This window comes from Primulina eburnea, chromosome 13, assembly GCF_022965805.1.
Source record: "Primulina eburnea isolate SZY01 chromosome 13, ASM2296580v1, whole genome shotgun sequence".
Lineage (NCBI taxonomy): Eukaryota > Viridiplantae > Streptophyta > Magnoliopsida > Lamiales > Gesneriaceae > Primulina > Primulina eburnea.
Window position 1 is genome coordinate 29,039,475 of NC_133113.1, and position 26,017 is coordinate 29,065,491.

At 35.5% G+C, this 26,017-nt stretch overlaps 3 protein-coding genes across 6 annotated transcripts; 2 read left to right on the forward strand and 1 right to left on the reverse strand.

Moving 5' to 3' along the window:
* Positions 1-9,894: 9,894 nt before the first annotated feature.
* On the forward strand, positions 9,895-13,721 carry LOC140809007 (uncharacterized). 3 transcript variants are annotated; one of them, XM_073166449.1, is made up of 11 exons: positions 9,895-10,164; positions 10,334-10,418; positions 10,534-10,755; positions 11,024-11,106; positions 12,027-12,072; positions 12,153-12,209; positions 12,312-12,366; positions 12,469-12,569; positions 12,675-12,738; positions 12,807-12,940; positions 13,360-13,721. In XM_073166449.1, exons 2-11 carry the CDS (start codon positions 10,404-10,406, stop codon positions 13,528-13,530), a joined length of 948 nt encoding a protein of 315 aa, XP_073022550.1. In that variant the 5' UTR covers positions 9,895-10,164; positions 10,334-10,403; the 3' UTR covers positions 13,531-13,721. The 3 variants fall into 3 exon arrangements, with proteins under 3 accessions (XP_073022550.1, XP_073022549.1, XP_073022551.1); XM_073166448.1 differs by having other exon boundaries at positions 9,897-10,164; positions 10,562-10,755; XM_073166450.1 differs by having other exon boundaries at positions 10,164-10,211; positions 10,562-10,755.
* A 1,575-nt stretch (positions 13,722-15,296) lies between these two features.
* Positions 15,297-17,925, reverse strand: LOC140809250 (THO complex subunit 4A-like). Its single transcript, XM_073166806.1, has 5 exons — positions 17,686-17,925; positions 17,476-17,607; positions 16,999-17,067; positions 16,739-16,920; positions 15,297-15,703 (listed from the first exon to the last, which is right to left on the reverse strand). Exons 1-5 carry the CDS (start codon positions 17,839-17,841, stop codon positions 15,538-15,540), a joined length of 705 nt encoding a protein of 234 aa, XP_073022907.1. The 5' UTR covers positions 17,842-17,925; the 3' UTR covers positions 15,297-15,537.
* Positions 17,926-18,916: 991 nt separating this feature from the next.
* LOC140809178 (inner membrane protein PPF-1, chloroplastic-like) lies at positions 18,917-25,060 on the forward strand. 2 transcript variants are annotated; one of them, XM_073166674.1, is made up of 12 exons: positions 18,917-19,331; positions 19,885-19,995; positions 20,166-20,240; positions 21,199-21,259; positions 21,932-22,005; positions 22,104-22,208; positions 22,404-22,511; positions 22,599-22,702; positions 23,326-23,475; positions 23,557-23,683; positions 23,894-24,011; positions 24,733-25,060. In XM_073166674.1, the coding sequence occupies exons 1-11, from the start codon at positions 19,014-19,016 to the stop codon at positions 23,999-24,001; spliced, it is 1,341 nt and encodes a 446-aa protein (XP_073022775.1). In that variant the 5' UTR covers positions 18,917-19,013; the 3' UTR covers positions 24,002-24,011; positions 24,733-25,060. The 2 variants fall into 2 exon arrangements, with proteins under 2 accessions (XP_073022775.1, XP_073022774.1); XM_073166673.1 differs by lacking the exon at positions 24,733-25,060 and having other exon boundaries at positions 18,918-19,331; positions 23,894-24,245.
* The last annotated feature ends 957 nt before the right edge of the window (positions 25,061-26,017 follow it).

Below are 26,017 nucleotides of genomic sequence, written 5' to 3' on the forward strand. Positions count from 1 at the left end.
CTATGTTGCATTAAATAAACATTGTTATTATCCGATCGTCGTTTAGAAAATGTGCAAAGAAAAATTAATACTTTATTTCCAACTGTTTTGAACACAATCAGTTATAGCATATGTAACAGTATCTCAAACTCACGATATGACAAAAAGTTTTTTAAATTGTCCAAAGTTAAAGAAAATTTTGAGACGCTAGCATCTATGAGTTGTAAAAGTAAATAAACATAAATGAGCATTTAATGATATGTACTTCACCTGAAAGAGACAAGTTTATTCTATCGAAAACTTATACAATTGATAGTTGAAAAGTTTTATTCAACCGTTGGAAGCTTTCAATTACATATAAATGCAGATTCAGTTTCAAGAAACAATATATACACAACTCACACACATCTTTCAAATCTGCATTATCAAAATCTCTTAGCACTTCTATAAGAAATACTTCAAGCCTGCTCATACATCACATACTTATCAGAATTACGTCAGACAATCAAGGATCAAATTTGTGCAACACCGACAATTCAAGCCTTCAAGTTTGACTGTTGGGTTTTTTGTTTTTTGTTTGGTGAACCAAGAGTTCTTAAATATCAAGAAGTGTAAAATGATCACTAAGATGTTCAATTAGACATTGATAAGTGTGGGGATCCGGACGCTGATCTTTTTCTTAATCATCTTTGGGATTTAATTATCAATTCCGATAAAACAGGGTCTAAATTTTTTTTTTTTAAATGTAAATGCGGAAGGTAATGGAATCATGCTATTATACAAATCTGTATAATAATACAAATCTTGTACAATATTTATCTAGTTCAACTAAGGTTCAACTACTATAATCAAGTAATAAAACCTACTCTACAATAAGTCCGGAATCACCACGCTAAACTCGTCTTCTCTCGTCATCGTCTCGACCCTGATCCTGCCCCACCTGTTGTCATACACACATACAAAACAAGACAACAGCCCGATAACTCCGGTGAGAATAAATCCCAGTATAAAACATGATAACATGCATATACATAATCAAATCATGAAATATTCTATCATGAATGAAATTAAAGCAATAGATTTCATAGTCTATGAAATTAAATCAAAATAAGCATGCAACTCAAATCAGCTAAACATGCTATTCAAATCAAATCATATAAACATGCTATCATAACTGAAAGCACTAAACATGGGTTTCATAGTCTATGAAACCATATCTATAAACACATGCAGTTCTAGTCAAATCATGTCTAGACTCGACTCACTATAACTCTAGGAATCCCGGTGTGAATAAGAAGATCTATCACCTACCCTCCCAATCGGGGTGACGGTACGTCTTATTCCTAGACTTCGGCCTGATCTGTATCCACATCTACAATAGGAGAATGATCTTCCCCTAAGCTGTGATATCACCGAACATCTAGAAGTTTGACTGTTTCTGTCAGACTCCCTATCTTAATTGCAATGAATAACAATCTGTAAACACAACATAATCATATCATAAAATAAACAACAATAATTCTAGTATGTGATTTTATTGGGAAACTCAAATGGGATCTATTTGAGTTATGTCTTCCCGTATATCACATGAATTATACCTTTGTCGTCTCGGTCTGACGAAGACGATGATCTGTATTCCACTCTGTTCATATCAAATCTAAAATGACAATATCGAATACACTGTATCAGTGAATAACTCAATACACCACATGTTCTGATCAATATTCAAATCAGTATACAATCTGATCAATATCTGAATAAGATACAATCTAAGTCATGTCATCGATATCACAATACAGTCTACATAATTTCTGAGTCTGATCAATCTCAATCAATACCGAATCTGATCAATATAACTCAACTGATGTTTAAACGGCATAACAACACAGTCTCGATAACCCGTTAGTCTAAACATCACAGATATAATACCAGAACTCATAATCAATACTGAAATAACTCCTAATCTCAACGATAACACAAATCTGATATCGAATCTCTGTCAATATCTTTCGAAAATCATAACAAATACAGAAACAATATGTTCTTCAATCTGACTTCAATTCTATAATATCTACGGTAGCAGAAACATCATATCTGAATCACATGCAATTCTAGCAACATCATATTTCCAAAACATCTCAAAACGTAATAAAACTTACGTCCTTGTGTAGCTCAGTGTCGAGAGGAACACAATACTGCGTTCGGATTCAAATTCTGCTAAACGGTTCTTGCACAATCGAAATCTAAAGGCGTAAGAACTTTAGGGAGGATTTCTCGTGCCTTGTTGCTGAGTTTTCTGAAGAAATAACGTGTCAAGCCCTTATATATATATTGCATGCAACTCTGGAAACGTGGCCTTATTATTCAAGCTACACGCATGACCGTGGGTGCGGTCATGACATGCACCGCGGGTGCGGTCGTGCAATGCCTATCCTGGCATTTCTCGAAAGCTCAGACCGTGGGTGCGGTCCTTCCAATACCGCGGGTGCGGTGTCGGCACCGCGGGTGCGCTCTGACTAGCACAGCGGGTGCGGTCTTGCCATTTCCAAAAACACCAACTTTCTGCCACTCAACCGCGGGTGCGGTGTAGCTTCGGCCTTTCTTGCAAAAATCCATCATTGCATGACCGCGGGTGCGGTCTTGCAAACCCTATTTTCTCATGTCTTTTCTTCCCTCATTGCATGTCATGCATACCCATATCTTCTGAGTCTCATATTAATGAAGATTAATAATCTTGGTTTATCAATTCTATAATTCCTGGGCATTACATTTCTCCCCCTCTTAGATTTGAGTTCGTCCTCGAACTCATAACAATCAATTCAGAGATATTAGAAGAAATGCATAACAGAGTTTAAACCAGAACTCAAATATCTGATTCCGGTCTGGAATAAGAATTCACTAAGTATAATGTCATAATACTTTTCTAGTCCTTCTGACAGAATCAATCTTGCCATGTTGGTTATACAACATCCGTATAAACCAATCACAGTTCATAACAAACCAATGTCATTTCTATCTGCTGTTATCAACTCAGTTTATCTCGATCAAGGACATATACCATCTTTAGCTTCAAGTACCAATCATCATCATCCGACGTTGGTTTCTTAAGTCTGTCCATTCTGAACTATCTTCATCTTCCTTCTAATTTTCTTCAAAAGAAATCTGTAGTATTCACCGTATACTATCTTGTCTATAACTATCTCATTACCCATCTGATAAGCTGATGGTTATTTTCACGCAGTGATAATAAGTCATATCAATTAGTGCTAACATCCAGCACTCTATAACTCTACCAAAATCTTCCAATATCTGGATAAAATATTCTGACAGTCTGTCAATCTGTGAAGAATCTAAAAGAAAGCTCATGATATATTCTGTCACAAGTACAAAATCAATCAAAAATCACAATCTGATATATTCTGTTGTGGCATTCTGATTACTTCTGACCACTTCTCTGACATCAATCTGTGTCATTTGGTCATGTTTGTACATCATCTTGTACAAACTGATAGATATAGATTGAACAATCTGTCAATCACAATCATATCATATTTCAATCTGGAGAAAATGTCGGTAATTTCATTACGAAAGCCATAGAAATGTACTCTCATTTCTATTTAGAACTATACAATTCTGTTTCCTTCTGTCTTTTCTGTTAGCGATTCAAACATATCAGTATAATTTCTGCCAACATTTCTGTACAAATTCTGTCACGACTGGTCTAATCTGTCTATATCATACCTGTCTGTTCGAATCTCATACATTCTCAATCATCAAACTGAAAACTGAATCCACCATGGTACATTTCTGACCCTATCTGTGATTTCAGACTTGGACTATTAGGTATAGTAAATCAGTTAATAACATAAATGAAAGAAAATATACCTACCTGGTATTCGGCTCTGATTATAAATATCAATTCTGTTATACAACTCTGAAACATTCTGATATCATGACACAATCAGTCTAATATAAAACACAAAATCACATATCTGTTTCTCTGACCGATACTCTGCTCTGATTATCGAAATACTGTTCTGACCACTCTGATCACGTTTCTGAACTGCTGAAATTCTCGAATTCATTTCTGGTACCCGCTGAACTGTATATACTCTCAACGGTTCATAAAATCTGTATCAATACTGATTCAGAATAACAATAATTTCTACTAATCTAGTAAATATATAGGATTGTAAGTTCTAACAATACTATCGATTCTGACAAATCAATCAGATCTTCATGCCATTCTGATCAACTGCTATATATCATCTGCAACTATAATATGTTCCCCAAACAATACAATCTGTATAAAATACTGATCTAGAAGCAATAATTCTCAAGCAGTTCAAAACACAATCATATCAGATAATCTGTCAACGCATATAATATCAATCTCTGACAATTCTGACATTTCTGACTTTCTGATCTTTCTGATATCGGTATCTGATCAGTCACTGATCACAATATCAACTGTCTCAAAATCAATCAGTATACTAGCATCAGATAACATCTATTCTGAATACAATCTGTTTCAAACAAAATACCTATCTGAACAATTTCTGTATACAAGAATCATAATTCTCGGAATATTTAATATGATCTTTCAAATATTCTTTCAATTCATTTTGTATCATTCTGTATAGTCAATATCATTCTGTACTAAATCTACTATACAAACAATACATGATATCAATTCAATTCTGAAATTTATCTTTCTGATATAACACAATTCTGAAATCTTATCTAGGCAAACATCAGCCAACTTGTATAATACTGACCAATCTGTCAATACTAAACTCGATTTCAGTGGATCTACTGAATACATAAGGATGCAATCTGCTCCTTTCTGTAATAATCGAGTTATATACAATACAGATATCAAAGGAATTCTAAATCTAGAATCCTTACTGTGAAATCTCTACTCATCAGCCATATCTGGTCTGAATCTTATATTCTCCTAAAAAGAAATCTATAACAGTTCTGTACTTGTTCAGCATATTTATATCAATAATGCAATCAAATCATAAAACACAAGTACATCAGAATCTAACTCGATCTCATTCTTATCTTACTGTAGTATAAAATATGTCACCGAAATCTCTGATATCAACATTTTCCTCAACAAGCTAGGAAATCAATACTACAGTACAACTAGACCCAACGGATGCAGCATATCTCCATGCTACTCCATCAAATATAATCATATGAAATGCATTAGTATACATCAATACATATGCATCATAATCATAAAAGAATAGTACCTGTCACTATATCTGGGTCTGTTTCACAATCAGTGTCATCAGATGATTCTGTTCCCTAAAATCTTCGGGAATCTCTTTGAGGACAAACTCTCGCAAAGTGTCCCGACTGTTTACAGACATTGCATCTACTAAGTACTCCTTGGCAGTGTTCTGTGGAATGTCTTCCTCCACAAGTTCTGCAGTATACTCTAGTATAACTCGGACTGGAAACACTGGAGCTAGATGAACTACTCTGTCCACCTCTTAAATTCTTAATCTGTTTCTTTTCGATCTTCAATGGTTCTTTCTTTTTACCACTGTTACTGCCAATCTCAACTCTGGAAGGCAGTTGTTGTGGATTCGATGCTGGAAGATCATACGATACTCCCTATTGTCCTATCAGAACCGTTTCTGCTCTTTTGGCTCTGTTCAATGTATCAGCAAAACTACTCGATTGCTTCACATTCACCAATATACGTATCTCAGGATTCAATCCCTGAATAAACTGGCTAGATATCGCATCATCATTCCTAGCCATAAGAGGGGCAAAACGTAATAAGGTGAAGAACTATGCCAAATACTCATCAATACTCATCTGACCCTGTCTCAAGTTAGTAAACTCTGCAGTTTTGTCCTGTCTGTATGATGTAGGGAAGAATCTTTGATAAAATTCAAATTTAAAGATCTTCCACGATATTACTGAACAACTCTGTTCTAAAGCTCCTTTGGTTAGTAACCACCATCTTTTTGCAGTTTCTTGCAATTGGTTCTCAACCAGGTTAACTCTACACTCATCTGTGAGACCAAGAAATTCAAATACCATTTCTGTCTCCTCAAGCCAATTCTCACAATCTGCTGGTGTCTCAGTTCCCTTCAGAATCGGCGGTTGAAACGAGTGAAACCTCTTCATCTGTGTTTCTATCTGATTCTCTGATATATCTATCTGTTCAGTCAAAGTACTGCCCATTTCTGAAATTCTTCGAGTCGGTATATCTGATAATCAAACAGATTAGTACATAATCTATACAATCTGTCTTAGCCCTCCTCTGATCATATACCTCTGATCCAGACTCGGTTCTGATTCAGGCTTAACAATTACATGCTGCAATCAACTCAGATAACAAACAACATGTAATAGGGAAAGCAGTAAATCATGCTAGCACACATCATGAAAGTCAACATTGACATAAATCTCATGCTAGCAATCACATGCAAGGAAGACAATTCAATCTACCCCGCTCATTCTCTACTATCTCATTCTAAAGGATCTATCAATTCTGACTATCTCAATCTAAAGGATCTATCGCTCTGATACCACCTGTTGTGGGGACCCGGACGCTGATCTTTTTCTTAATCATCTTTGGGATTTAATTATCAATTCCGATAAAACAGGGTCTAAAAATTTTTCTTTTTAAAATGTAAATGCGGAAGGTAATTGAATCATGCTATTATACAAATCTGTATAATAATACAAATCTTGTACAATATTTATCTAGTTCAACTAAGGTTCAACTACTATAATCAAGTAATAAAACCTACTCTACAATAAGTCCGGAATCACCACGCTAAACTCGTCTTCTCTCGTCATCGTCTCGACCCTGATCCTGCCCCACCTGTTTTCATGCACACATACAAAACAAGACAACAGCCGGATAACTCCGGTGAGAATAAATCTCAGTATAAAACATGGTAACATGCATATACATAATCAAATCATGAAATATTCTATCATGAATGAAATTAAAGCAATAGATTTCATAGTCTATGAAATTAAATCAAAATAAGCATGCAACTCAAATCAGCTAAACATGCTATTCAAATCAAAGCATATAAACATGTTATCATAAATGAAAGCACTAAACATGGGTTTCATAGTCTATGAAACCATATCTATAAACACATGCAGTTCTAGTCAAATCATGTCTAGACTCGACTCACTATAACTCTAGGGATCCCGGTGTGAATAAGACGATCTATCACCTACCCTCCCAATCGGGGTGACGGTACGTCTTATTCCTAGACTTCGGCCTGATCTGTATCCACATCTACAATAGGAGAATGATCTTCCCCTAAGCTGTGATATCACCGAACATCTAGAAGTTTGACTGTTTTTGTCAGACTCCCTATCTTAATTGCAATGAATAAAAATCTGTAAACACAACATAATCATATCATAAAATAAACAACAATAATTCTAGTATGTGATTTTATTGGGAAACTCAAATGGGATCTATTTGAGTTATGTCTTCCCGTATATCACATGAATTATACCTTTGTCGTCCCGGTCTGACGAAGACGATGATCTGTATTCAACTCTGTTCATATCAAATCTGAAATGACAATATCGAATACACTGTATCAGTGAATAACTCAATACACCACATGTTCTGATCAATATTCAAATCAGTATACAATCTGATCAATATCTGAATAAGATACAATCTAAGTCATGTCATTGATATCACAATACAGTCTACATAATTTCTGAGTCTGATCAATCTCAATCAATACCGAATATGATCAATATAACTCAACTGATGTTTAAACAGCATAACAACACAGTCTCGATACCCCGTTAGTCTAAACATCACAGATATAATACCAGAACTCATAATCAATACTGAAATAACTCCTAATCTCAACGATAACACAAATCTGATATCGAATCTCTGTCAATATCTTTCGAAAATCATAACAAATACAGAAACAATCTGTTCTTTAATCTGACTTCAATTCTATAATATCTACGGTAGCAGAAACATCATATCTGAATCACATGCAATTCTAGCAACATCATATTTCCAAAACATCTCAAAACGTAATAAAACTTACGTCCTTGTGTAGCTCGTGTCGAGAGGAACACAATACTGTGTTCGGATTCAAATTCTGCTAAACGGTTCTTGCACAATCGAAATCTAAAGGCGTAAGAACTTTAGGGAGGATTTCTCGTGCCTTGTTGCTGAGTTTTCTGAAGAAATAACGTGTCAAGCCCTTATATATATATTGCATGCAACTCTGGAAACGTGGCCTTATTATTCAAGCTACACGCATGACCGCGGGTGCGGTCATGACATGCACCGCGGGTGCGGTCGTGCAATGCCTATCCTGGCATTTCTCGAAAGCTCAGACCGCGGGTGCGGTGTCGGCACCGCGGGTGCGCTCTGACTAGCACAGCGGGTGCGGTCTTGCCATTTCCAAAAACACCAACTTTCTGCCACTCAACCGCGGGTGCGGTCTTGTCTGGCACCGCGGGTGCGGTGTAGCTTCGGCCTTTCTTGGAAAAATCCATCATTGCATGACCGCGGGTGCACTCCTGTTCTGAGCGCGGGTGCGGTCTTGCAAACCCTATTTTCTCATGTCTTTTCTTCCCTCATTGCATGTCATGCATACCCATATCTTCCGAGTCTCATATTAATGAAGATTAATAATCTTGATTTATCAATTCTATAATTCCTGGGCATTACAATAAGTCCTAACTGAAGCGGGTTATTTTATAAGACATAAAATCTAAGTTCTTCAGGGAAATTATCTAAGTGGAAGAAGGGGCAAAGTAAAATTTTATATCCAAACATATATACAAAATACTTTTGTTATTACATTATGCACTTTCCCGCAAATCTCATTTCAAGTTGTTTATTATTAAAATGTCAAATATAGTATATCATTAGTTAAATCTGGCCGTTTTCGCATGTACACTTTTTAGTGCTCAAACATATCTAGTTGTTTTAAAAAAAATTAACAACGTGAAAATTGTTAAGAAAGATCCAAAAAAAATTTAAAAAGTTTGTCTACATGAGTAAATTTTTAACTTATTTATAACCCTCAAATCTTATCTTCTTCAAACTTGGAATCTTTCACAGAAAAATCTCTAATCAAAGATAGAATAAGAATAATTTTGCGTCATATATAATGGATTCCTCGGTTGAGCTGAAGAAGCCATATGATTCGATTATTATCAAACGAACTATAATTTTTTTTGTCCGTGAAAATCTTACCAGAGCGCCTTCTGCTTCTAATAAGCCATGAACTAGATCCGAATAATTCTAGACGAGTCCATAGGAAGTAATTCCATTTTTTGCATTGTGTCATGATAGAGATCAAATATCTTGAACGATCGATCCGATAGAACAACTCAAAAAATAAAAAAATATCGTTAATTTCTTTATATTCGTCCAAATTTGAGGTATCATTCGTACAAATAGAAATCCTCTTTGTTACATGATTTTCTTTTCATATAGATAAAAAATAGGAGTTATGGAGTAATTAATTAGAAGTACATTTTATGACTTATTAAAACAATAAAAAATGTTAAGAATTCATTAGTTTGAAAATAACAAAATTAAATAATTTAAAGAATTATTCTAATTATACAAGCAATTCGTGTAGAGAAATATTAATTTTTTTTATCATCAAGATTTTAAAGTCATGTTTAATAATTGTTTCAATCATATAAATACATAACACATTTATATTTATTTAAATTATATCTATATTTATATTTTTTTAAATAATCACATTATTTGTAATAAAAAATATAAAAAAACATATTTATTTGAAAATAATAAAAAAGAATCACCATAGTGAACTAATTATATTTACAAAATACATTAATATAATTATAGAGAGAGTGCCACGTGTATAATTGTTCCCCGATTTTAAAGTTATCCACTTGTGCTGACTCACCCATCCCCCCATTATCCATCTGTCGGTCAAGAAGTCGGAGTTTGATAAGTTTCAGCGACAAATCCTGTCTCCGGAAGATAATTTGGTCGCAATACAGTAAAGTATGCATCAGCCGGTGGAAAAAAGGCGGTAGATTTCGTTTCAATGATCGATATATGCATTGGTGTGATTGGAGGAGATCAGAATGGCACCGGCGTCAACTACTCGCGTCACGGCTTATCTCACGGCTCTCACTCTTGAGATTGAGAAGAAGCTTCAACGGGTGTGTATATAGACATATATGCTCAGTTTATTTATCAATTCTATATTGTGAGTGCTTTCTGATTTGAGGTCTCTGATTTTATAGTTTGTTTTCTCTCCAATTCTTTTTATTATTGTTATATTTTTGGGTTTTTTTTTGTATTAATGGCGTCTGATTGTTAATTTTCAAGGCGTTAGCTTCGGCATCGCAGAGACGCAACTTGTTGCAGGAGTTGTTTGCTGACGTAGCTTTGGAAGTGGATGATCGTGCGAAAGGTGATTTCACTTTTTTTGGATGTGTTTGCTTTCTTAGTTCTGCATGCTGCATCTTTGGAAGGAAAATAATTGACTTTAGCTAAATCTTGATGTTGGGTTATTTCAATTGTTTGAGATGATATTATGCTCTTTAATTGATACAGAGATTATTTTGGGCGAGGAAGATGCAATCACTGCGTCAGCTGAATCATATAGCAGTCCATTATGCTTCTACAACGTGCTTGCTAATCATTTTGCCCGCATGCCGGAGAATGGGAAATCAATCCTCGATCTTATTGTTCAACTATGGAGCCAGTCATTTGCATCTAATATCTTCTCTCTCTTGTTCCACAAGTGGGTAGGTGTTTTTGATGACATCGGATGTTTGTGAGGGTGCTTTAAATTCAACGATAGAACTAAAAACCTACTCTATTTCTTCCTGCTTCGAAAAACACTTGGGCGTGATATCTGCCTGGCCCTAAAGTTGTACTCTAGAAGTAAAAACCTACTCTATTTTTCTTCCTGCTTCGAAAAACACTTGGGCATTATATCTGCGTGGCCCTAAATTTATACTCTAGAAGTCTTGCTCAATTGATCGAGGATCTTGATGTATGTCTATATTGCAGCTCTTTGAATTTCAGCTTGATAATCCAGTAGTCCTACTTCGTTTCTCATCTGCACTTGTCCAAGGTGCCACAAATGTCTTCTGGTATGAATCTGACCTACTATTAGTATGTGAAGTAACTGGCTGACTAAAAGTTTCAGAGCTGGAAAAAACATCAGCAATAGCCAATAAGTGCTTTATCTAGAAATTGAAATGGTGTATATTCAAATTTTTTGCTTACTATTCAAATTCCAGGTTTTTTCACGAGTACAACATTTTTTTTCCACTGCATACATTTTGTCATTGAAACCCCTGATAGAAGAAAAGAAGATGCAAAAAGAATTGAAACGCCTCCCTCCTTTGTAAATGACATCTTAGTCATATTAAAAAATATATATATTCGTTCTTTCCAGTTAAAGGTAAGTCTGTTTCATTTAATCTCTTCTATGTCCCAACTATTTACATGCATTGGTGCTTGCATATCTCTTGGAGCAATTGCTGGCGCAAAATTTATAGATCCAATTCCTATCCATTTCATCCCAGAATTACCTTGCTTATCAAAGTTATTAAATGTCGATTTCTGGATTTTGTGGGAATGACTATTGCCTCGCATAGCCGATCCATTCTGTTTATGATTCATTTATTCTGGCTTTTCAAGAAAACTATACATTTTAGATATATAAATGCATTCATGAACTCCAGCAAGCACGAGACTTAGGTGATGATTTTTGTGAGATGAATGGAAATTCTCTCTTGTTTGTTGCCCCTATATGCTCAATGAATAAATTTGAAGGTGAAACAATTTGTATTTCTTGTGAGAGGTGATTTTTGTCTTTAATATTTTGCATGAGCTCAAAATCCCAAAGTTTTAGCAACTTATGAATTTTTGTTAAAAAAAACCCAAATTCATTTTTCAATTTGGTAGAACAAGCATTGCATAACCAAATAAATCGCATCACCTCTTGTCTCTTTGTGCCCCTAAGAACTCTGACTGGAATAATTGCCTCATATCTGTGTGTTGGCAGGATTGACATCCAAACAAACGTGAGGAGGTTTCAGACTTTCTTTCAGGTTTATTTGCAAGATATTTTATTTTATTGCACCTTGCTGGAACAAGCTTCTGGCCATTTACCATTTTTTCCTCCTCGTAGTATCTTCTAGTGGAAGTTGCCCTGGATTCTAAGAGATTAGAAAAGATCCCTCCGCAGGTATAATTTTAATTTTATCTATGATCACTTAAGTATTAAATTATAAACCCGTTATACTTTTTATGAAGTATTTAGGAGATAAGTATTCTGATTGCTTGTCAGGCACAGCGAGACCTGTTTCTTCTCCTTTCAAGGGTCATACTTTTCTATAATTCAGGTTGTTCTGTCTTCACATTAATCCTTGTTTTAACTCAGTGTTAAGATTTGCTAGTTTTAGTAGGATAAATATTTTAACAAGCAGTGATTTCATTCTTCACAGATGACAAACTTGAAAGCTTTTTCAAGCAATTTCCTGATTTTCCTAATGCTTTCTTTGTCGGAAGTGCAGCAGACATATTTGTCATTGAACTAGCTGATCAGGTAACACAAGATTTTTGTTGTTTCATGTATATCATGTGATACTTTGTTGCAAGCTTTGGTTATTTTCCCTATATTTTGTTCTCTTAAAAAGTACCTACTTTTTAGCTTCAAAAGCTGAAGGTGGAGCCTGTACTTCTGTATTACCTTTCTCGGATAAAAGTTCTCCAAGGTACTCATCTATAAATGTTACCCCTACATATATTTGTTTCATTAAACTTCTTTTTATTTTCTGTACAGGATTAGAACTAAGACTGGCTACGAGTACAAGACTTAAAACATGTTTGTATAGCTTCACATCTCCAGGTGGGCCGATGTACCCAACAAGAGCTGTACGTCATGCAGCATGGGATGCATTAGATTTTCTTTTTCCTGTGAGCAATTGGACTTTTTGCGAGCTGGGTGACATTTGTGACAATTCCCCTACGTGTGTTTCTTTCATAACTGCTGCTTTACACGAGAAATTTCTAATTTTCCCTAGTCTTTACGACATCGTTACTTTTGTGTCTTGAGTGAAATATATCATCTTCGGTGCAGAAAAAAATTAGGAATACAGTATGTTGTAGCTAACCATTCAATCTTTGCCCTCCCATAATTTATATCATATAAGTTGAGCTTAACCTTGAACGCCCCTATATGAATAAGTTAAGTTCTTGCCATGTAAATGTTTCTTGAGAAATTTGATTAATTCTACAGCATCACAATTCCAGGATCAACATTCTTGTGAAAATTTTATTCTACACATTATGCATCTTTTTATGCACTTTTGAATTAAGGAATACCATGTTAACAGGTTGGTAGATATCCTCGGCATCTCATAAGTCTCTTCTTCCGACTGCTATATCCGTGGTACTGGCCCTCATCTTGTTGGAACTTTGTACTTTCTTGCATACAAGCTGTTATGTATTCTCTGTTGAGATTGATATTTTCTAGTTGGGAAAAATTGAGACCAAAACAGTCGTAGGCTTAGATGAGTACATTTATCCTCGATATCGATTGGAGATGACATGGGAAGCATTTACCTTATTGGTTGTATGCTGATTTTATTATCTCCCTGTGTTGTTTGAAATCAACCTGTTGTTTGTTGTACCACTGTATTCTTGTAACTTTTGACACAGAGAATGCACAAATCAGGTGTTAGGATATTTAATTTGAGCTCTGGTTTTATAGAAACTGAGTATTGTGTCTATGCTTTGCTTGTCATATGGATTTGCACAAGTGAGTTCTTCTGAAGACATTTAGACTAGTAGCATTGCTACGGTTGCTGACCTCAACGAAAACTGGCAACAATTTTTTTAAAAGAAGGATGATTACAGTTAACTTCCGCGAGGTTTTTTCATATTTTTAAAAATCAAAAACTTTCTGCAAGATAGTATAACTATTTAATTTTGTGAGACATTTTTTATTTCGATCATCCATGAAAAATATTACTTTTCATGTCAAAATTATTATTTATTATTTTAAATATGGATATATTTAATTTTTATTCGTGAGACGAATAAAGATACTATTATTTTAAAAAAGCTCAATTGTATTTATTTAATAAATCTAGTTCTAAAATTATAAATACCAATCATACATGTATATATTTTATAATTTACATAATTAGGTATGTATTTTTTATTTGTTTTACATATATGGAGTTTAATTTAACACAAGATAAGTACAAACCTGAAAGGGTATCCATTGCGAAAAAGATGTTAGAATTATTTGTTATTGAGGTTTATGCAATGCTCAAAAGAATAGTTAAATTTGTTTGCTAACATGGAAAACCTGTATGAGAATTGTGATGTAGTTAACCCTCAACGAATCCTCGAAGTAGTTGATAATATTCGCAAATTAACATCGTTCTTATCAGTTATAGAAGATGAAGGGTGACCGCTCGTGGTACTTTACAATATTCATGATAAAATAAAATTATTACCCCCCATCCCTTAACATTCAAAACAAAAAAACACGTGCACTCAACCCGCGGTCAAAAACATTTCTTCGATCAACTAAAATCTGAAAATTATCAGCATCAACGGACAAAAATATCTAATTTAAGACGAAAACTGAATTACTTGGCTAGCAAACTGTAAGACTCTTTTGATACAAGCCACACAGGTAGGAAATAATGGAAGACCGATGACTCAAAAGCTCTTTTCTGCCTCTGGGTTTAACTTTCCAATAAAAATATGCATGAAGCATGAGCTGATATCTTCCACATCGACTGATTGCAATCATAAAGTGGTCGCAGTTATATAAAGCACAAACGCTCGCCCAATCAGCATGAAGCAGGACCAGCAAATAGCATATCTTGAAACCGATGTGAACTCTAAATCCAGAAATGGCACTTGAAATCAACAAGGCATAAAAATTTGTGCAAAGTCCAGATAAGATTGTGATTGGGGGATCCTTTGAAAACCATGTCCATTGGAATCTAATTGGCAGGGAATTTTATATTTTCTGTCACCGGTTGCATTCAAACCTATCAGCTCACATAAACTTATGGGTACCATCTACACCATAAATAAAGCACAGAAAGGACCAAAATGAAAAGGGACAGACTTTAAAATAATAAGAGACGAGGAAAGAACAATGGAAAACTACCTCAAAGATGATCCCTTGTAATTTCATTTGACAATCATTCCCTGTGGAATTGAGTGCATTTAAATGGCTTCAAATTGATTCACATCCACTGCACTACCTGAAGTAGCGCAATACTGTGATACCTTTGTAGGGGCACAGTGGCACACAAAGGATGCATAGTCTCCACTCCCAACAATTTTTTTTAAAAGTTGTCGAAACTACATTACACACGGTCCATCAAACCATCCGTGAATCCAAATGGAAAGATACAGTCCATAAAATAATTCAAATTCCCTGGATTAAAGTTCTATAATTTCCATCTTCTTCTTCGAATGATTGTGGGGCATTTTCCTTCATGAAACAAAATAGCGCACAAGGTAATCCATTTGGTATGCTTGACTCAATTTGTCTGCATTGCATCTGCATGATACTTCTCCAAATCAGCATCTAGATCATCAGCGGATACCTTCTCACCACGTCCCCCCCTTCCCTGTCCACGTCCCCTTCCAAATCCACGACCTCGTCTACCACCGCCTGACCTTCCAAAACCACCCCTCACTTGTCCACTGTTCAATGGCATAATTTCAACCAACATTAGATAAAAGCACACAATTTGCAAAAACCATGATTTAGGGTAAAAATTAAACACAGACATAACCAACATCAAAAAATAGAAATAACTTGAATTCAGATGGTAAATTACTTAAAATATTTGACCACAATTAAAAATATGCACATCGTTCAAGAAAAAGGGTCATTTCCATCCACGTCTGCAGAGATCTGTCCAAAATCACGAAAAAAACCCTTTCGGAAAACACAATCACAATGGTCATTCCAATGGTTCGTAAAATGTTAATATCCCCCCTGGCCCCTACGACCATTTCTTTAGTGAATTTTCAATGTCAGAGAAAAAGAAAAACGACAAAGTTCCAACAGACGATCCACGAGGTGTCAACAACCAATTCATTGCAGATAAAAGCACAACGCCTTCTTTAAGCAACAAACACCGTCTCCAGTGCCACTTTTAGCAGGCAGAGTTGGTGGGATGGGACAACTACATGGAGGTTGAACCACAATGATAAATTTTGTAGAACTTCGGATTTTTTTCTAGTAGTTTTTCTCTAATACCATCTTGCAGCTGATCAAGCTAGAAACAAAGAAACAGGAGAGAGTTCATCTTTACTCTCTTTCGTCATTTCACAAGATATATGATATGTTTTGGAGAAATAGGGCTCTGTAAACATTGATTCACTGAAAGGGAACAAAGAGAGATGCAAAATGCGCAAGGAAGCGATGGAAAACATAATATTATGTTGCTGGTGAGGCATGAGTGACTCTCCCATTCTCGACAGTATGGTAAAAGGGTCAGTCTTCCAGCTACAAGGGCTGGTGAGGTGCTGGTAAATTTCACAAATTCTAACTTCTGCTTTTTGTGGTAATTGAACAGGCAGCAATGTCCAAAGTATTTAGATCTTAACAAAAACACCATATCCTTGAAACATATTTTAAAATGCTATAGATTTATTGATACACCGGGTAGCTCTTCATAATAAGCACGATAAATTTTTACAGACTAAAGGTTAAATGAGACAGATGAGCACCTTCGAGGAGCAACAATTGAATCACCAAAACCACCAGCAGTGGGAAGACTAGCAGCAGGAGTAGAGATGTTAGTACCAACGAGTTCTATTTTCATTGGTTTCCCATCCAGCTGAACATTGTTGTATTTCTTGATGGCATTCAATGCATCTTGACGTCGAGAGAAGACTAATTCAGCAGTACCCTAGGGCAAAAACATTTTTCTAAATCATGGGAAGACAAATTTTACCAAAATAATGACAGGGCATGACATGGATGATACCTTTGATCGCCCGCTCTTATCATAGTGTATATTAAAACGTTTAAGGTCGCCAAATTCAGCAAAGAGTTCCTGCAGTCAGCCCAAGATATCTTCCAGGTCAGGATTGGTGAATACAAGCGAAGGCATCAGTGGTAAGCAAGAGGTTGAACTGCAACTTGCTATTAAATTTCAGAAAACAGCAGCGAAGCAAGTAAAAAATAAACTAACAAAAAAATTGTCACAATAATTTATTTGCGAAAAGAACAAAAGGCCAAAAAAATTAGTAGAACATATTACTTAATCTGATTTCACATAATCATCACAGAACATGTGTGCATACGATACACTAGAACATCATACGTTTATACAAGTGGTTGGGAAATTATATACGTAATTTTTTTTAATTATGTGCTTCGAAGACATAAATGTGCATAAAACAGTAAACTACATTTGAGCCAACAGTCATGGATAAACGATAAAATTGAGAGGGGAATTTACCTTAATATCGTCGTTAGATACGCCATAATCAAGATTAGATACGTATAACTTGGTTCCTGTTTCAATACTAGCCACTCGACCACCAACGCCGCCACCGGCGAACATGTCATGACCCCAAGCTGATTCTGGTGCCTATACGCAACACAAATTACCAATCAATCAAACATGGTATAAAAACACGAATCTGTCAAAAGCAAGCACGGATCTAACCTTCGGAGTAGCATATGGACCAGCACGATTCGCGGAGCGATTCGGTATGCGGCGGGTGGGTCCAGGACCAGCGGCCCGGCCTCTACCACGGACGGAAGATTTTTTGTTACTCTTGATCAGATCGTCCAGGGTCATGTCCAGGGCACCACCCGACATCTTCTCAGATTCACTGGTGTTTTTTGTATGTATTTGAGATCGAATAACTGTAGGGTTCCGAAAATATAGACCCGGGACAACATTATCACGGAAAGCGTTGCAGCGATTTATAAATGTTTCTTGAGTGGGTTTCATGTGAGACCGTCTCACGGATACTAATCTATGAGACGGATCAACCCTATTCATATTCACAATAAAAAGTAATACTCTTAACATAAAAAGTTATACTTTTTCATGGATAACCCAAATAAGAGATCCGTCTCACAAATTCGACCCGTGAGACCGTCTCACACAAGTTTTTACCATGTTTCTTTATTTTATTTTTTTAATCCATGTATGGTTAAATCTCTATGTAATATTGTTAAGAGTGAGTAAGATTTTAGTTAAATCGAATTAATTGACGGAACCTAATCAATTCGGTTCGGTTATTTCAAAAATTTGGTTTTCAAATTAAAAAAATTCGGTTAATTCTGTTCGATTACGGTTTTCAAAATTTTGAAATCGGTTAATCGATATAATAAATATTATTATTTAATAAATTTTATTTATTTATCAATTTTTATAAATATTTTAATTTTTAATTTTAAAATCGATATAATATGTATTAATTGTGTTCAAATAAAACTTATACAATTGTGATGTGTGTGATTTTATGTTTTTATGCATTTGTGTAAACTGAAGTGTTAAAAAAAATTACATATATAACTAAAATTAAATCATTTTTCTAAACTAATCGGTTAATTCGGTCATCGACCGAGCTAATCGATTTTAATTCGATTCGGTTTTCATCGATTATGAAAATTAATTCGGTCGGTTCGATTATGACTAAATATTTCGTTTCGGTTTGGTTATGGCTAATTTGGTTCGGTCGGTAACCGAATTGACCGAATATTCACCCCTAAATATCGTACGTCATGTATAATTTTTTTAATTAATTTTATTTATATTAAAATAAAAATTATATTGTTTTACGTGCATGATTATTAGCAATTATAGGAAATAATAAATGGATAAAAAAATACAGTGATGAAAAGACCATAAACCCCTCGCAGTCCCAAAAGGGATAACTCGTAATCTATAATGATACCCTCCCGTTTTTGCCATACAGTTTTATCCGCTCCATGAACGCAGCAGCTGCCAACTGAAGCTCAGCTCCTCACCCCCAAATTTCCATGGCAAGGACCCTAATTTCCTCTCCTTGCTTCCTGGGGAATGCTTTGCCACCCCTAACCCGCCATCCGCACACCCGACGCATCACTACGAGGGTGAACTTCAGCCTCCATCAGTTCCCGCCGATTCATTCCGTGGATAATTCCATTGATCTCCACGCGATTGTTGCTCGAGCTGAGAGTTTTCTGTACACGATTGCCGATGCTGCGGTAGTAGCAGCAGATGGAGGCACAGGGTCGGATTCTGCTGCCGCAGCTGCTGCTCAGAAAAACGGTGGCTGGTTCGGATTTATTTCAGAGGCCATGGAAGCTGTCTTGAAGGTTATTCTTGATCTTGAAAGTATTTTTTCTCTCTGTATTGATTTTGAATTTGGTTGAGAAGGTTTATGTATGGTATGGGTTATTTATTGCGTGTGGTAGAGAATTGTTGTATATGGAACTTACTTTCCTCGTACTTATTTTAATATAAATACCTAGTTTGAATTAATGGGTTGTGTTTGAATCGCGTATTCATTGATTTAAAATATGTAATCATCCCGACGAAATGAATCAACGAAACCAGTTAATAAGTGAGAAGATTTTTTTATGACTGGGGATAATTGCTTGCTAATTGTTCTTACTTTTTCTTTGTAATGTCTTTGTGATGAATCGATTATCAGAGACCAGTTTTGTCATGTCTCGTAATAAACTTCACTTGGCGATCATTTTTGAAGAAGATTAATTGGTCTGTGGAGGTTCCATGCCTGGCAACTAAATTCTGTGTCGAAAGTATAATAACATTGAGCAAGTTTCTTTTGTTTATTGCAGCATTGTAATTTTTATGTAAATGAATTCCTTGCATCAGTAGATTTGAAACCTGCTTTACTTTTATCAGGTGCTTAAAGATGGTCTTACTGCTGTTCATGTGCCATATTCTTATGGATTTGCCATAATATTGCTAACAGTAATCGTTAAAGTTGCCACGTTGCCTTTGACTAAGAAACAGGTGAACTTTTGCTTCTGGTATTATTAATGTATGCGGGCAATCTGTTATTTCCACTTTTGATGTATATCAATTTCAATTTGGGAACTTTCAGTTATAAGGTTTTCTTTTGATGTATATCAATTGCAATCTGGAAATTTTCTGTATAACAATTGTGCTCTTTTCTCTATAAGGTTGAATCAACACTGGCAATGCAGAATCTTCAGCCGAAAATTAAAGCGATCCAACAAAGATATGCAGGAAATCAAGTAAGTGCCTTCCCTGGTGTTATGACATAGTTGAGTTTTTCTGTTAATGCATGAATATTGATCCACGACTATCTTGAAACTGAAAAAACATAATTAAATATGAGATGCATTTGAGATTTTTGGTAGTAATTGAGCATGAGGAAGAATTGAAAGCAAAGTAGCAGTATGTTAATGTGTTTTGAAACTATGGCGATCCTTCTGTTGTGGATGAAGCATGTTCTTGGAACTTTTCAGAAGTCTGTCTACGTATCAGGTTTATGTATTAAAAGTGAATGTTTCAATTCAAAACTTTGCTTGTGGCAAGACGCAATGGCATTGTTGAATTAAGTCAAGTGTTCTTCATAATGTGTAACGCTCAAAAGTTCCTACATTCAGTTTTTTTTAGTTCAAACTACCATACAATGTGCAATAGCTCCATTAGCGCTTATCACGTCTTGTCAGATAAATATTAAGCATAGACCCCGAGTGTTAACCCAGAGATTATTGATCTTATAAACTCTCCTTCCATCTAAACTTTGAATGGACAGTGATCAACCTCAAGGCTGAGGAATGTATTAATGATTTTTTTCTTCTTTCTATAAATGTTGAGCATCAACAGTATCAAATAGTGTTGTGTTTCTTCGAGGTCACATTAATTTTGGTTAGTCAACATAATTATTTATATAAAAAGGACTACTTTGGCCGCTTTCGAGCAGAGACACTGGTAAAACCCATGAAATATATAATGTACTGGTACATGATGTTTATTCTCTCTCCAATGATGAGGGAAAGTTTTCACGACCTTTATGGGTTGAATTGAGGTGCGATGGGGTTAGAGCATACGGGGAGTGCAACTGGTCTTGCTTTGAATTCGGTTGTCCACGTCTGAGGCAGTGTCTGAGCCAAAAAAATTGTCTCTATATCATTTTGCTATTACTATGTTGTCTGTGGGACTTGATCCTGTATGCCACTCTTTCAGGAAAGAATACAGCTTGAAACCTCCCGTTTATACAAACAGGCAGGAGTCAATCCTCTGGCAGGTACTGTTTGGACTTCCAATTTGAATTTCCTTGAATTCAGTTAGCTGTACAGTGTAGTGTCTTTTTTAATCCCTCAACACTGGAAGGGGGAAAAAAAGAAAGGGCAACTATTATTTCATAAGACATAAAATTCATATTTTTGCCTTGATTTAGAAGTTTATGACAAAAGAGATGGCAAATGATGGCATGATCATCAAAATTCTGTTTTGCATATTCACATTTCAACCTCGAGAATGTAGCTTGCACATTAACTAATCGCTTCTCCATATATTATCAATAGAGGATGAATTTTGAGGCCGCAAAATCGATGATATGGCGATGGTCATATTTTGACCTAGAGCGTTTTAGAATAATTTACAAGCTGGTAATTTCAATATTTATATCCTTTTTGAGCGTAAGAAGGCCACATAAATTAGCAGATATCCAGTATGACATCAGGCTAGCCATGATAAGAAATCAGCATCAACAAGTGACAGGATACAACTAAGAACTTAGTGACATTTATGCATTAGCATTTGGCCGACAAGATACACTGTATTTCTCCTGAACGATAATGAATTTGATCTGAAAAACTCGCTCCTTCCTGTAGTACATTCATGTATTTCATTGTGGAAGAACCCAAACGCAATGAACGTAACTTGCGTATTCTTAAACTCTTACATTGAATAACAGGATGTTTACCAACCTTGGCTACAATTCCGGTCTGGATAGGTTTATATCAAGCTCTTTCAAATGTAGCAAATGAGGTACGTGACAAGATAGTTGAGTCTATTTGTATACCAACAGTTTCCTGATTGTTCGTAATTTTATTATGACAACATTTTGGTTTTGAAATCTTAAATAGGGACTGCTGACTGAAGGATTCTTTTGGATTCCTTCTTTAGGAGGCCCAACAACAATTGCTGCTCGGCAAAGTGGATCGGGAATTTCCTGGCTATTGCCATTTGTGGTAATGCAAAATGAATTGTCTCCATTCCATCAGATAACTTAGGGCTTTCTGGGTTCTTTGATCTGTAATTTATCTCTCACAGAGTCTTTCATCCTGAATTTTATCATGTTTATTTCTTTCTAGCTGGAATGAGTTATTCGCCTTGTTGATTCTTGTCGTGTAATAAAATTCCATCTCACGTTGTTTATCTTTCAGGACGGACAACCACCCCTTGGTTGGTATGACACTGCTGCATATCTTGTTTTACCCGTTCTTCTCGTTTTATCGCAGTATGTTTCAATGGAAATAATGAAGCCTCCCCAAGTAAGTTGTAATTTTGTTTGATTCTTCACATTTTTGCAATGTTTTATTATGCCATGTTTCCCTGATAGCTTAGTTCTCATTTTGTAGACAGATGATCCATCGCAGAAGAACACGCTTCTTGTATTGAAGTTTCTCCCTCTCATGATTGGCTACTTTTCGTTGTCTGTGCCATCGGGGTTATCAATATACTGGTAATTTATTCCTTATTTCTGTGCTGCTGTTTCATTAAGAAGTTTGTCTGGCGTGATTTTATTTGAGTGTGTGTGCTTTTGATGTGCCTAACTTTGATGCTATGATATATGATTTCTAGATTTGTCCTTGAATTTTTAAATGTACACCTGTTGTTGATAGGCACGGTTATTTTGGTTAGAAAATTAATAACTGCATAAAGACTAAGAGTAATGAATTTGTAGTACTCTTAACTTTATTTATCTTTAGCTCTTACAAGTTGTTCTCTTAATTATTTGATCCACAAAAATGAAGTATCACTGACTAGCACCTATTTTCACTCGTGTTCGGTGATTCAAATTTTGTTTGGTAAAATCTTACAATGTGTTGCTTTGAGAAATGGACACGAGAATCCATGTCATTGAAAGAATCAAAGCCAAAAACTGGATTTATTGTGTTTTGATCCTTTTTAACCAAGAACCTTCATGTTCTTACTTGCATGAGAAATAAGAAATTCAAGCTATTTGTCGGAACTTATGCATGAAATAAGTACATATCAATGTTTTAACTGGTGTTTGCACGAGCCTTTTCATTTAAAACATTGACATATGCTTGTCTTAATTAGAATCTATCACCTTGTTTTTAGGTTCACAAATAACGTGCTTAGCACTGCACAGCAAGTATGGTTGCGCAAAATGGGAGGCGCAAAGCCTCTTGTGAATGAGAATGCTGGTGGGATAATTAGTGCTGGACGTGCAAAACGATCGGGTTCTCAGCCAGAACAGGCTGGTGAAAGGTTGATTCAACATGCAAAGTCTTTTTTGTTATTTTTGCTTTTTCTGGATTCTCTCACCGACTAAAACTATTTCTGAAACAGATTCAAACAGTTAAAAGATGGAGAGAAGAATAAAAAGATCAGCGCACTGCCTGCAGATAATACTCAGACTTCAGATACAATTGATCCTGAGTCTAAAGACAACTTAGATAGTGATGCTGAGCCTAAGGTGAAGTTCACCTCACTGTTTCACGCAAAAAGAGCACCTTAATTTCTTCCTAATAAAAAGAAAATCGGCACACCAGTTTATTGTTGCCTTATATTTGATGGCAAATTGGTTGATAGGAGGACCCATCTATCTTCGATGAGAGTTTTCTATTCCTTTAGCTATGAATTCGTTTTGAGCTCACAGTGGCTTGTGACTCATTGTTTCCCGCAGGATAAGGAACTTTTTGAAGAGGCATATGCATCTACCGGCAGCAAACAAGTTCCTACTTATTCCGGTCCTAAGAAAAGTAAAAGATCAAAGCGGAAGCGTGCCGTATGACATTCAAGAAGTAAATTTTTGTAGTCAGTGTACTTGTATATTTGTAAGATTGCAGTTGCATACAGTGGCCAATTTCATACCGGTCATTAGACTAAATTATAGGTTTAATATCATGAAGACCATTATTTGTTAGGTTGTCTATACTTGTTCCTTGAACTGGTAGTTCATACCCATCAGTATACATCAAAGTTACTCAGCTTTTAAATCGATCACGGAATGAACTGTTGCCTGAGTTGCTTTTTTCTCCCTGCATTGCTTGTGCGATATCTTCGAGTAACATTTAGTGCTTGTCTGAGATTAATTTCCAAAGCTGGCTAAGTTAAGAGTAAGACCGACCAATTTTTCTTTTTCTTATTCTTTTTCTCTGTCGTTTTTTTGCAAAAAGTTGGCTTCGTTCTTAACAGCTGAAGTGAATCTCCTGAAAATCGGAACCATTGTACACATTCCTTTAAAATAAGATTGACTTAATACAATAAACCTCAACCATGAAGAATTTTTTTGTTTAGAACACCATTGGTTCTACATTTCTTTTGGCCCTGGATGGTGGACAATGATTGTGCGACAGGTTAGGTCCAGATGTCATCTATCTGTTAGAACACCTCTCTGTTTGTGAATATTCAGATTAATTTGACCGGCACTACCAACTTTGTGGTGGAGGCAAAAGGCACCACATGTGCTTACCAAAGTTTTCATATAGTTTTCACCAATAGCTCTTGATCTATATGCTGCAGGGTTAATCTTGAAGTTACCTGGAACAGAAATACAGAAGGCAACGACTCCTATATTCAAGTTCTTTGAGATTGTTCAATTTGATCCTAGCTGCTCTGAGCAAAGGGGATAGGTATGGTTAGACACCCACTGCTCTGAGCAAGTCTCTTACAAATTTTCAGTATTCGAAAGCATGACGCTTTGTTCTTAAAATTGTTGTTTCTCCTCTCGATGGTTTTCAAAATCAATTTTTTTAGCTGTTTAATGTCAAAAATTACCTGTCTTTGTTTCTTGAAAATTTTAGCAAGCTATAGCCATTGGGGACAACACTTAATCCGAGTTTGTATTAACACCCAAATATTGATCCAATGATAGTAAAAATATATATGTGTGTGTGTCTATATATATATATATATATATATATATATATATATATATATATATATATATGATGGTATAATGAAATCTCATGGACCGTTCCTTCAACCTCATTCTTATCGTTCTTACAAGGGTTGATCTATGGCATACAAATGACTTAAACACAAATTTTTTTTTGCATGTGATGCAATATATTGATTCACATAATATATATCTATATATATATATATTGATGGTATACTGAAATCTCATGGACCGTTCCTTCAACCTCATTCTTATCGTTCTTACAAGGGTTGATCTATGGCATACAAATGACTTAAACACAAATTTTTTTTTGCATGTGATGCAATATATTGATTCACATAATATATATATATATATATATATATAAATATATATATATATATTGATGGTATAATGAAATCTCATGGACCTTTCCTTCAACCTCATTCTTATCGTTCTTACAAGGGTTGATCTATGGCATACAAATGACTTAAACACAAATTTTTTTTTGCATGTGATGCAATATATTGATTCACATAATTTGTATGCCATAGATCAACCCTTGTAAGAACGATAAGAATGAGGTTGAAGGAACGGTCCATGAGATTTCAGTATACCATCATATCCGGATTGTTTCATCCTATCCGTGCAAACAGTGCCTGCACGGGCAATGAACGGCTCGGATCATTCCACATGAGTGATCCGGGCCTTCCTCCCTGTAAAAAAAAAAAAAAAAAAAATTGACTCGGAAAAATCCGAGTAGTTAGATCGACCTTTGCGGACACTGTCAGCAGAGGTAGAATCGAGTAAACCTATCATTTCCTTAGCTCATCATTGAATTCGTGATGATCTTGACTAGAATTTTCTGGGGTCATCACTCATCATTACGTCAAGTATAAATGGAACATTCACATGTTTTCGAAGTGA

Excerpts from the sequence above, each read along its gene's own strand:
- LOC140809250 (XM_073166806.1), bottom strand. The coding sequence starts at position 17,841 with ATGTCGGGTGGTGCCCTGGACATGACCCTGGACGATCTGATCAAGAGT. Across the intron at positions 17,068-17,475 it reads TATCTAACGACGATATTAAG|GAACTCTTTGCTGAATTTGG; the intron begins GTAAATTCCCCT and ends GGCTGACTGCAG. Across the intron at positions 15,704-16,738 it reads TCAATTGTTGCTCCTCGAAG|TGGACAAGTGAGGGGTGGTT; the intron begins GTGCTCATCTGT and ends GCCATTGAACAG.
- LOC140809007 (XM_073166448.1), top strand. The coding sequence starts at position 10,087 with ATGGCACCGGCGTCAACTACTCGCGTCACGGCTTATCTCACGGCTCTC. Across the intron at positions 10,419-10,561 it reads AGTGGATGATCGTGCGAAAG|AGATTATTTTGGGCGAGGAA; the intron begins GTGATTTCACTT and ends TAATTGATACAG. Across the intron at positions 12,570-12,674 it reads TCATTGAACTAGCTGATCAG|CTTCAAAAGCTGAAGGTGGA; the intron begins GTAACACAAGAT and ends CCTACTTTTTAG.
- LOC140809178 (XM_073166674.1), top strand. The coding sequence starts at position 19,014 with ATGGCAAGGACCCTAATTTCCTCTCCTTGCTTCCTGGGGAATGCTTTG. Across the intron at positions 21,260-21,931 it reads AGGAGTCAATCCTCTGGCAG|GATGTTTACCAACCTTGGCT; the intron begins GTACTGTTTGGA and ends ATTGAATAACAG. Across the intron at positions 22,006-22,103 it reads TTTCAAATGTAGCAAATGAG|GGACTGCTGACTGAAGGATT; the intron begins GTACGTGACAAG and ends AATCTTAAATAG.